General features: G+C 36.8%; 1 protein-coding gene across 1 annotated transcript in view; it reads left to right on the top strand.

The window, feature by feature from the left end:
• The window catches only part of LOC104289900 (glypican-5-like), a 740,829-nt gene that overhangs the window by 400,157 nt on the left and 328,452 nt on the right, over positions 1-12,220 (top strand). Inside the window, exon 7 of the mRNA XM_009888931.1 lies at positions 9,770-9,932. Coding sequence (XP_009887233.1) covers positions 9,770-9,932 — 163 coding nt within the window. The remainder of the gene's footprint in view (positions 1-9,769; positions 9,933-12,220) is intronic.

Here is a 12,220-nt window from a genome sequence, read left to right as displayed (position 1 = left end):
GGGGGGTTGGAACTCAATGATCTTCAAGGTCCTTTCCAACCTAAACCATTCTATGATTCTATGCCTTAATTGCTATGCACCCCTTCTCAACAGTCTTAAATTTTAGGATTTATGTACCCATATATCTACACATATCTGAACTGATTTTTCTTACTAGTAGAGAGAAATAGGTGGTTGTCAGATGCAGTCCACCTCGTCCTATAGATAAGCCCAAAGCAAGTCAGAGGAGGGGACTTAAAGATTCCTGTTTCTTTCTGATGAGCAGAAGATATTGGCTTAAGTAGCTCAGTTGTAATTCATTGACAGGAATCCTATCCAACTATCAGGAAGCTCTTTTTTATTCCTAAGTTTCTGTTTGAATGATATAGCGGAAGCAGCTAGAGGCATGGTTATTAACATTCAAACATCTCCTTAAATGCAATATTAGCCCTGCTGTCACCTTAGTCTTCATGGATTTTGCACAGCAACTATTGCTTTTTCTCACTCACTCCAGAGTTCACTCACATGAGTGCTGGAAATGTTATCAAAGGAAAGAAGAAAGTAGCTTTATCATGCTGCTGGTGGATAAGAGAAAACTGTGTGTGAATCAACACTGCTGGTGAGTTGCCTCCACTGACCGTCCACTGAATTACATTCACTGAAATCAGTTCTTTGGATAAATCACCAATTTAGCCAATCACAATAGGGTAGCAATAGGAAATATAATGTACCTCTAATAATCTGGTAATAATTTTACTCATGATGGCACCACTGATTATTGTAATACAGCTTTTTTTGTAATGTCTCCTGAATGGCTCTCCAGATGAAATGTCAAGTAACATGTTATTCTTATAAAGTGAAAAGCATTCCAGAAGGTGTTGATATTTTTTAAATTCTTCCTTTAACTGACTTAATATCATGCCCTTTCACTTGCAGATCTGTGAAGTATAAGGAGAAATCAGACTCCGAAATAGTTTGCCTGCAATTTTCATGATCTATCATGATCTGTCATTAATTCACTTCAGCTGTAACTTTAGTCTTATATTTTCACTGATACTGAGAGGAAACTGATACTGAGAGGGTTTACAGATCATTAACTCTTCTTAAGTAACAATCCATGTCATAAAAGTGAGGCAACTTCTACTTTTGTAGATATAGGTTCAGAATTGCCGGATACTGGAAATGCACAGATGGAAAGGTGATGTAGTATACGTGTTTTTCTGTAGAACTCAATCCTATCTTATTTTTCAGTAGCTATTTCATATAAACATGCCTGTTGAAGCATTAAATACATATCATATGCTTAAAAGGATAAAATAAACATTTATTGTTTTGCTAATGTCATGATTTGTATTTCTAAGAAGCAGCCAGACCAGTAACTGATTGATAATGTTATCAGTGCAAACCACTGCATGATAATGAGCTAGTGTTCATGTACTCATGTCCATATACAGGAATTCTTGCAGGCTGGTGAATTCTCTTCTATTCCACATCTTCCTTGGTATGTTTTGGTTTCTTCTCTTATTTGAAAAACTGTCCTGTGCAATGATAGTAATCAGACTAATTGAAACTGGCTGAGTTCAATATATGTAATTGAGATTAATTATCCATGTGGTATCATGAGTTCTAGTTGTTAGCAGTGAAAATATTGGTTTCAAACTTTTTTCAGAAAATTTAATTCTTCAGTTTAATCAGCATTTTTTCTCACAAATAATTTCATCTTTTTTCTTGCTAGTAGTATTTTTATATAGAGAGAAAACATACAAAGAAGCAATGAAATTTTCCATTTTATAGTTATAGCATCTAGTTTACAGTTGGGATCCCGTTGTGCTTCTGTTCACTTAGTCTAGTTGTGCTGTGTTGTTACCAAAGAAACAAACAAAAAATGTAATGTCTGTTTAAAAGAATTAACAATTCACTTGGAAAACTTTTTTTATATTTTTTTCTTTTCTATAAATCTCAATTTAGACACCTGCCTTTGCTAATTAGAACAGCTCCGTGCTTTCTATTGGCTATGTTGACCTAGGATTATGATTCAATTGCATGTACACAGATGCCTGGAGCGATTCCAGCTGCTCAGGGTCCCTTGGACTCCACCTGCTGCTCCAGAAAGTCTTCTGCAAATTCTCTATTGCAACTATCCACCTATGTAGTGCCCCAGGTAACTTAGGCCATCTCAAATGGCACCCAACAACCATGCCCAGAAAATTGAATCAAACTTCTAATATGCAAATTACTACTGAGGACAGCAGACACCTTATTTATGTTTTTTGACATCTACACTGAAGTCTAAGAGTCTGAAGCCAAAAGCCACACAAAATCTTGAGTAATCTTGTTCAAATGAACTTTACCTGATCGCTGTATGCCACGTTGTTTAAATCAGTCCTTTGATTTATTCTTGTTAGACCTCAATTGTTGATTAAACCACTTGATATTAAGCTATCTATTGTTTCATGTAGTCTGTTCTGGAAAGACAGAATTTCAACTTCTGAAGAAGAATGTTATTTCTTTCTACTATTACAACAGAATAAAATGATCTAATATATGTCATGTCTATTAGTGTCCACCTTTGCCAAGGTAGACAAGTCTAAAAATGCACATGAGGATAAGCTAAAGGATAAAATTATTTACAAATTATCTGAAGAATTGCTTGTAATGTCTAGTGGAGGGGGTTATACCAATAACCTTCGAAGGAGTACTATGAAACAGAAAAGATCAGTGAAATAAAATATCCAAGCAGATCCATGGCTTTAAAAAACAGATATTGAAGATGTTCATACTATAGATTTAGAAATATTTTAAATGAAATTTTGCTGGTGATGTTTTGGGTTTTTTTTCTGAAATTTATATGTTTCTCTTTCATTGTTGTTATCATCTATTTCTGCTTGTAGCTATGCTGTCTTCATGGATGCGTGAAATGGGCCAAGAATATTAATCTCTAAGAATTAACCATATATAATGTGACTTTGTTCTGTTATTTCAACAACCTAGGCAGAAAGATGAGTACAAGCTATTATTCTGGGATTTAATTTTGCTCTTATTTGTTATCTTAGAAATGCCTGACTTGCTTACTTAATTTTCTGAGGATGATTTAAATCTACAGTGAGATGTTAGCAAGACATGATTTTTTTAAGACCAAAAAGCCCTAAATATTTTTAAACAAATCAAGTTGATAGTAAGCATAACTGTGCTAGCAGAGATTGTACCAAGGGACAAGAGCCAAGCTTTTGCTCCTGTATTCACTTGGAACCGGTAATAACTGGAAAGAAAAGTAATCACTCATGACAGAACTCATGTGAGAACCTGAACTGAGGGGGTTTAGCTGTAAAATACACTCCCAGATATACAGTAAGTTTTTTACAGCAGAGAAGACTTTGTCTTTAATAATATAACAAATGAGGAAAAGGATACTTTCTGAGGGACAATTACCTTTAGGAGCTGTATCTATATTGCTAAATAAGAATAGAATCAAGGATGAGAGCGCATACTGCTTCATGTCCCCAGTACTTACAATTAGCCTCTTTAATCAGAGATTTACCTTCAGGAGAACTGGTTGAAGTAATCCAAACCAGTTGTAAATTACAAAGATTGAGAAATGTTGACATTCAGCATCTATTGCTCTAGCTCATTCCCCAGTTCTCTTTTATTCAGCACTGTAGACATCCCAAAAAGTTATATCTGTTATATGAAGTAAAATTGGCCAGGTACTGCAAATGTCCTGCTTCCCAGAGAAGAATAACCATGTCCAGGCTGTCTGTTGGGAACAGTCCCTAGACTATGCTCAGGCTTAAGTTGGGGTCAAGCATTTTTGTGGAGACTACTACCTGGGTCAGTTCAAATCTGTGGTGGCTGGGAAGCATGCTAATGATGGAACAAAATGGACAGTGTGCGCTCGCGCTTGGGTCCACAGCCTGTCTTTGCTGAGCTGTACCTTCAGTGAAAATTATTAGTCATTTCTACCTAATTCAATAGTTAGCTTTCTGTGAAAATGGTGTTTGCTTACTAAGTGGTTTTGAATGCTACATAAATAACAACTGAGAAGAAATGTCTGGGTTTTGAAGTAGTAGTATCGTAATAAGATGGGGTAATTCCTTTTTCTACTGTGCAAGCAGCAACTCTCTTGATCCTGAGGCAGTAAAGGTGTATCAAGAAAGCACAAAGGGTAGAACAGAGCTGTGTGGTGCAGTGCTGGCTCACAACCACCTTACTGATTCTTGCTCGTGTTCAATGAGCAGAATGGATGTCTATTTCTCCCCGTGTTCAGTTGAGTTGGCTTAGAGTGGAGAGAAATGTGTTACTTCCATCAGAATTTCAGACGGCTGTTTGGTTGGTGATTTTACGGAGTGGAATGAGTCTGCAAACTTGAAACACAGAGTTTTAGCCCTGGATCTTGGGCAGAAAGCAGTGGGTTTGACACAGCAGTGTGCGCATTGCTTGTACTTTCTGCATCATCTCAGGGATGTAAAGGCTAGAATTGATCAGAAATCTCATTCTCTGTGAAAATTTTATTGAAAAAGCAAAAAATACGAAAGGAGCTGATGTATTTCACACGAAACTACAAATTTTTATTAAAAAAACCCACCAGGCACAATCACGAGGGACTAAAAGGGTTGTAATACTATTGATCTAAATACCAGTCTCCAATATAAGCTGGACTTCTAATTTATACTATACATTTTTGTTAAAGATGTTTTCCAATATTGGAAATGAAACCCTGCAGGAGATTCTGGCCTACAGAGGTATGAGTAGTTTTTTAATGAGATCACTAAAGAGAAATGCTGTATTTTTTATGTGTTCAGGTATGTAAGGCTAAGCAGAGGAATAAACTTTAGCATAGTTTATTCCTCTCATTTGAAAGAGTTCAAAATAGTCATACTTCTAGAAATAATTCTTCTAGATTTGATTTGATTAGGTAAATTGGATTTACTGCTGGGCTCCTTTGGGATTCCCTCCACAGGTACTTATGATACGCACATAAATGAAAGAGAGGAAATATTATGACTGAGCTTAGTTCACATTGACTGCAACAGAGTGTCATCAAGATCTTTTTATTGGAAAAGAATAAAATAAAATTAATAGAAAATCAATGTTTCCCCTGAAGGTATATGATGTGCAAGATAAGTAAATAGGATACTAGATTTTTGTTGAAAGAGAACGAATATCACATCAGTTTCAGTAGTGTAAACATAAGTTCTCTTGCCTTTCAGTGTTATCACTCATGAGAGATGAAATCACTTGTAACTTCCTGCAAGCACAGGAAAGTAAAAAAGTCTTCTCATTTAAACCAGATTTACTTACATGATTTCATAGATTTCTGAGAGCCAGAAGGGACTGTTTTGGTTATTTAGTCTAACCTCCTGCATACACTGTCCTTGAACCTCTGAATTAATTCATGCTTTAAGACCAAAACCTATTTGATCCAAAACATACATATTCTTTTTTTTTTTTTAAGAACCTGACCAGAATTTTTAATAAATTATTTTTATACAGAACAACCCTCATGTTTTTTGTTTTGTTTTTTTTTTTTTAAATGCATGATATTGGTAATCTAGATTTGTTTGATTCACTTTGAATGCATAAATAAAAGGTTTTGATTCATTTTCATATATTTTGGCCTGTTATACAAATCTGTCAATCTGTATTTGCCATGTAGGTGCTCACAAGGGTGGGTAAATAAATTCTTGAGGTGGGGTTTTTTTGGTACACTAAAGGATGAGCTCCTTGGTTGAAAACAAAAGTATTTTTTTGTTCCTTTTTAACCACTGTAATAGAACTCCTGTGCCATCCTTTCAGAACCAAGAAAACAAGAACTGGATATAAGACTAATACAACATACCTAATCTGACTTAGTATTCCTATTTCTGTCCCTAAAGATATCACATTAACATCTTTGGGTAGAACACTACTCTTGATAATTCATAGTCTGCTGGCTACCCAGGACACACACAATTATTTTACAGAACAGAATATTTTGTCTTCTAATATGCATGTAATACAATATTTAGACTTGCAAATTTAAATTTGTCTGTATTTTATTATAGTATGTGTTTAAAAATTCATTCAATTGCCTGGCTTACTAGATGAGGTATTTTCTTAGACAAGGTCATCGCTTCTCTTTGTTATTTAGTAGTTCTCCAGTTCTTGTACCAGTGAAAGGTTCATCCTTACCAGTAAGTCAGCTTCATCGGGGGCCCAACTTAAATGGCTTTATGCAAACACACATATCATGGGGAATAAACAAGAGGAGATAGAGATGTGTGCACGCCTGCAGGGCTACAATCTTATCGGCATCACAGAGACATGGTCGGATGGCTCCTATGACTGGATTGTTGGAATGGAAGAGTACAGGATCTTAAGGAAGGACAAGCAGGGGAGACAAGCCCTGTCTGTCAATGACCAGCTGGAGTGCATGGAGCTTCACCTGTGGATGGATGAGGAACTGACTGAGGGCTTATGGGTCAGGATTAAAGGGAGGGCAGGGACAGGTGACATTACAGTGGGGATCTGCTACAGGCCACCAGACCAGGAAGACCAAGCAGACAAGGCCCTCTGTAGACAGATAGGAGCAGCCTCACGTTCACAATCTCTAGTCCTCACGGGGGACTTCAGCCACCCCAAAATCTGTTGGAGGAACAACATAGCAGGGCATAAGCAATCCAGGAGGTTCCTGGAATACGTTTGTGATAGCTTCCTTCTCCATGTGATAGAGGAGCCAACAAGGAGAGGTACAATGCTGAACCTTGATCTCACCAACAAGGAGGGGCTGAGGGAGAATGTGAAGCTCAAGGGCAGCCTTGGCTGCAGTGACCATGAAATGGTGGAGTTCAAGATCCTTAGGGAAGCAAGGAGTGTGCACAGTAAGCTCACTCCCCTGGACTTAGGAGAGCAGATTTTGTCCTCTTCAGGGATCTGTTTGGTAGAGTACCATGGGATAAAGCCCTGGAAGGAAGAAGGGCACAAAAAAGTTGGTTAGTATTCAAGAATCATGTCCTCCAAGCTCAGACCCCACCTGGAGTAGAGTCCCCAACATACGAAGGATGTGGACCTGTTGCAGCAAGTCCAGAGGAGGGCCACAAAGACAAGCATAGGGCTGGAGCACCTCTCCTATGAAGAATGACTGAGATAGTTGGGATTGTGCAGCCTGGAGAAGAGAAGGTTCCAGGAAGACCTTATAGCAGACTTTCAGTACTTAAAGGGGGTCCAGAGGAAAGACAGAGAGCAACTCTTTATCAGGGAGTGTAATGATAGGACGAAGGGTAATGGTTTTAAACTAAAAGAGGATAGATTTAAATTAGATATTAGGAAGAAATTCATTACTGTGAGGGTTGCCCAGCAACGTTGTGGATGCCCCATCCCTGAAAGTGTTCAGTGCCCACGTTGGATGGGGCTTTGAGTAACCTGGTGTAGTGGAAGATGTCCCTGACCACAGCAGGGGGGCTGGAACTAGATGATCTCTAAAGTACCTTCAACCCAAACTGTTCCATGATGCCAAACTTTTGCATGATGTGATTATATGATTCTATGATTACCATTTTGTGTTTTATACTGCTTTCCAGGTTGTTGATAAAAATCTTAAATAATCTTGAAAAATTACCAAACCCTTTGGGACTGTACAACAATCATAAGTTCTTAGTGATAATGTTCCTAATTATGCTTACACTCTGAGATTTGTTACTAATCTTTAAACACCCTTATAGATGCCTCTGTAGCTGCTGTAAGCAACACTTGTTCTTACTGAAATATTGTATAGTACCAGTCATATATTTACAGAAACCTGTAAGTACGTTATTACAACAGTGTAACTTCTGTCATACAAACCTGTATTTTCATTCTAAAAGATGAAATTTCACAAAGCTTATTAATGATTCTTTTTCGTATTATAACATTTATCAGAATTGCTATTTGTGTCAAAGACAGCATTCCACTAAGCCATCAGTGAAAATCCCAAGGGGCTTTTAGGCACTTGAGCAGCGAAATATCTAAACTGGAGTCCCAACTTCCCAAAGCTACGCAGGCAAAACGTGAAGTTGGGAGCTCCCAAGGACCTTTCAGTTACTTACACCTGAATAATTGACCTATGCACATGTACCAGAGTAGTGGTAAGAGAACATAAATTTTCTGTGAAAATAAAATGCCACCAGCAGAGGACACGGTTTTGATATCAAAATCTTAGGTCGACAAACTTACAGCAAAACTAAGGGAAAAGTCCAGCAAATCTAGCCTGGAATATTGTTGTGCCTACTGCAATCTCACAGCACTGGTGACTTAACCCTTGTCATAACTCAGTCCAACTAACATGGTTGCAAATAATATTTGCTGCTTTTTTCATTTAAATTGAAAGACAATGATGTATGATTAAACTCACAGCATTTTTTTTTAAAGACAGAAATTTGATAAAATGGAAAACCTTTTTGGACGCCTAAAAGAAAAAGAGATTTTTCTAGCCTGTGATATAAAGGGAAGAAAATTTATTGTACTAGTTTTTTGGGCACATAGCATACAGCTAGTAATTCTCCTTAATCAGCTGGAAGACCCAATAAGTGTATACAACAAAATCCTGCAGTTGTAACCTGTTTCTTTTCCTCTTAAATAATAGCTTCATGAAAATAACAGGACAACTGAATAATAATTTTAAATGCCTTTTATCTATATTTCTGATGTGAATCAAGCTAGCCTTGAAGAAGTACATGGATTGTATCAATTTAATAAATAACTTATATTAGATCTAAGCCATGCTTAGTAGAGAACCAGCGCTGAGATTTGTGAACTTATATGGAGACAATGTTTCCTCTTGTACAATTAAAGAGACTGAAGAGAATAACGAAACCCAAATTACAAACAATCTTGTTCATTCCTTAATCTCTACTCTTTCAAGTACAGTAAAAAGTTTGGAAAAAGTTGAAGAACATTTTTCAATGTTGAACCTACCTTTGAGGAAATTTAGTGGGATTGACTGGGTTTTCAGATGTCTAGTCATAAGTCTATAATGTTCAATAAGTAGAAAGGTAAAAAAAAAAAAAAAAGAGGAAAGAGAAGATCTACTTTGGGCTAAAGTTTAGAGCAGCAAAATATGAAGACCTTATTAAGCCAATACATTTTTAAAGACTGAGACAGAGATACAGAATGTAGAGGGGGATGCATGTTCTCAAGCTGAAAAAAAAATATATATATAAATATACACTATACTATGGAAACTTTGGCAGCAACCCTTGTTTGAAAAACTGTCTTGCTGGAGGTTCGTTCCCACATTTATGCTACAGAGCTCAGGAATAAATCATGCAGCTGGTTTTGGAGCTGTGTTGTGATTTGAACTGGGCCAAAAAAATAAGAAAAGTGTCCTGTTTAACTGGGTGCAGTTTATTATACTGGCTGCGTTTTGTTTCCATCAATACCATGCTGGCAGAAGTATGGCATGGATTACACAATGAGTAGGGAGCAGGGCAGCTGTACAAAGGAACCTTTTATTCTCTCCTTCTTTCAGGTAGCATATCACAGTCTAATAAAAATTTTGAGTTAAAAGTCCTGCATAAATGAGTTCTGCTGATTCAGTGGTGAATGGCATTTGCCTGTTTCTATACAGCGTTTGTTGCAAGTGGTTTTTATTAAGCTACTGAGATTTGTCTGAGTGATATCTTTGTAGTAGTGATTATCATTATTTATTATCATTCTGTGGATCCTGGAGTTTTCTTTTAAAATCAGATAGTTACTAGAGAGACGTACATGAAATTTTGGGTACTCACTGAAGTTCTCCATCTGTACTGCTAACTTGTATACCCTATCTTGTCTTCAGCTGTTACAGGGCAAATCATTTCCTAAATATCAGAAATGGGATCTCCAACAAACAGGCAGTGGAGGAGGTGTGGATGAACAAATCAGTGGAGACTGTGATGATGAAGATGGTTGTGGAGGATCAGGAAGTGGAGAAGTCAAGAGAGTCCTGAAAATTACAGACTGTAAGTCCATTATTCTGGTTCCTTCATACACCTAAATAGTGAATCAGCATATTTTCCAGTAAGAAATACCACTGAATTATCTTGGAAAAGGTATGGAAAAGTTGTCTGTATAACGTTTCCAAGATTTACAGAAGTAGGACTGCAATTGTAGTATTTCTATGAGCATGGTATCATGGAATATAAGTATCAGCTTCAGCATAACACATGTTAATATGTATTTGGAATAATGTAGACAGAGCTCATCACATAAGGTATTACAATGACAAGTTCCTGTCAGTTACTACTTAAACATAAAAGGTTTGTCAGCTAAGCCCAGAAATCATTCTAACTTTTCATGGAACATTGGAAAATATGGGGTTTAGTTGTGGTAGCTGAATTTCATAAAGCAGTATTGAAACCAATGTACTGTAGCCCACTCAGCATCAATGCTTCTTATACTTCTTTCTGCTTTTCTTACTGTTGTGGGGTTTTTTTGTGTGTGTATGTGTTTGGGTTTTTTTTTTTTTCCCCTTTTCTGAAGCACATTTGTAACAATTTTCTTCCAAAAATCATCTGTTTGTGCACATCAGTGGCATGGAACTGTGAGCATGAGCAATTGGATTGAAGCGCAAGTTAACTACTTCTCTGCATCAGGACATTATTCTGTGTCTCTTACTTCTCTTTCCAGTGTAGAAGTATAGGCAGAGATGATGGTAAAAGATGCCTGGTATCATCAAAATTGCATTTCTGCATTTTGTTGGTTTGTGGGTTTTCCATTTTTTTCTGCATTTCGCATTTTGTTGTATTTTTCTGCATTTTGCATAGCAGAATTCAACACAGATAAGAAGTCAAGGTTGGCTGGTGTCAATCCCCAAATTTACCTATATTTACTGAATTAGAGTGTACTCCAAGTTTCCAAGCATAGGTGAGAACCCCAGGTCCTTTTTGATTTGACAGTGAAAAGACAATTTAGAAATGTGGCCAGAGAGAAGCTGTAGTGTATGCTTGCCCAATTCAGATTTAAACAGCTGGAGCATGCTTTAGAAGGTCAGTTTAGATTCAGCCTAAGATGCTGTTGCACTGATACCCAGTCCATAGATTTTCAAGTCCTGTTATACTTCTCTAGATGAAATTTTAAGAGATCTGCAAAAGGGTTTGGACACTTACTTCCTGAGAATGTCTTTGAAGCTTTAACTTTGAAAGAAGAAGTTAGAGATCAAATATTTAAAAACAGATGTACTTTGGAATACTGGATGTATTTTATCTACTTGATAATGACACTCTATGGTACAAAAAGACTGTAAAATAGTCTTAGAATATGACTAGGGTTATTAAGCAAGTATTAAATGACAAAAGAATTGCGAGAATAGTACATTTTCTTTCACCCTCTTCTATTGCATTGGAATTTTCTTCATATTGATATATTTAGTATAATCTTTTCAAAATGTCAAAAATATAATTAGCCTTCATATTCTCTTTATACTACATGCATTATAAATCTCTAGAATTATAAACTATGTATTAGGCATACTGAAGTTTGCATGTAATGCTGTTTCATTTGAACCTTTTGTAAGATATAGCAACAAAACCATGAGTCCATACCATTCAATATTATGACTTGTGCAGGTATATTGAGTTACTAGTACCTTCAATGGGCTGTTGTGACTTTATGGATTTATGCTGGCATGCATTTAATTTTTGGAATGCACCTTAAAATGTGTCTTGAATGTACACCAGACAGAGCCCTAGACAACACTACTTTGTTCTGGGCTATCATATATGCTTAATGATGTGGATTTTCTGTCCAACAGAACTTTTAAAACATCCCAATTAGTAATAATTTTCTTACAATATACATTAGAAAAATCTTTTTCTTCAGATATCACCTAAGTGTATATTTAAGATAAATGAACAATTCTTCTTTTGAAACATTGTGATATACAAGTAAGACTAGGAATTAAAAGCTAAATTGAAAGTGAAAAAAAGTGAAGTAAGTATATTTTAGTAAGCAAATAAAATTATCTTCTCAAGATTTATCATTTTATATGAGGAACTAGAATGAAAAAATTAAAAGGCAAACATCATCAGTCGCCGAGGAGACCAGTTCCAGTGTAGGTAAGGCTGCAGTGGGGAAGGGGATCGCAGCGGAAAAAGCAGGCAAAGGGCTCTTTTTGGGGGCTTTCGAAGATGGGAAAGCAGCTAGCTCGTGCCGGAACCGGCAGCTCGGGGGTCGGGCTGCTGAGGTGGCAGGGGCGGAGACAACACCACACGGCAATTCAAAACTGGCTGCCGCTGCGCACCCAACACAC

This window comes from Charadrius vociferus, unplaced genomic scaffold (assembly GCF_000708025.1).
Source record: "Charadrius vociferus isolate BGI_N301 unplaced genomic scaffold, ASM70802v2 scaffold30, whole genome shotgun sequence".
NCBI lineage: Eukaryota > Metazoa > Chordata > Aves > Charadriiformes > Charadriidae > Charadrius > Charadrius vociferus.
This window is presented reverse-complemented; position numbering and strand designations above follow the sequence as displayed.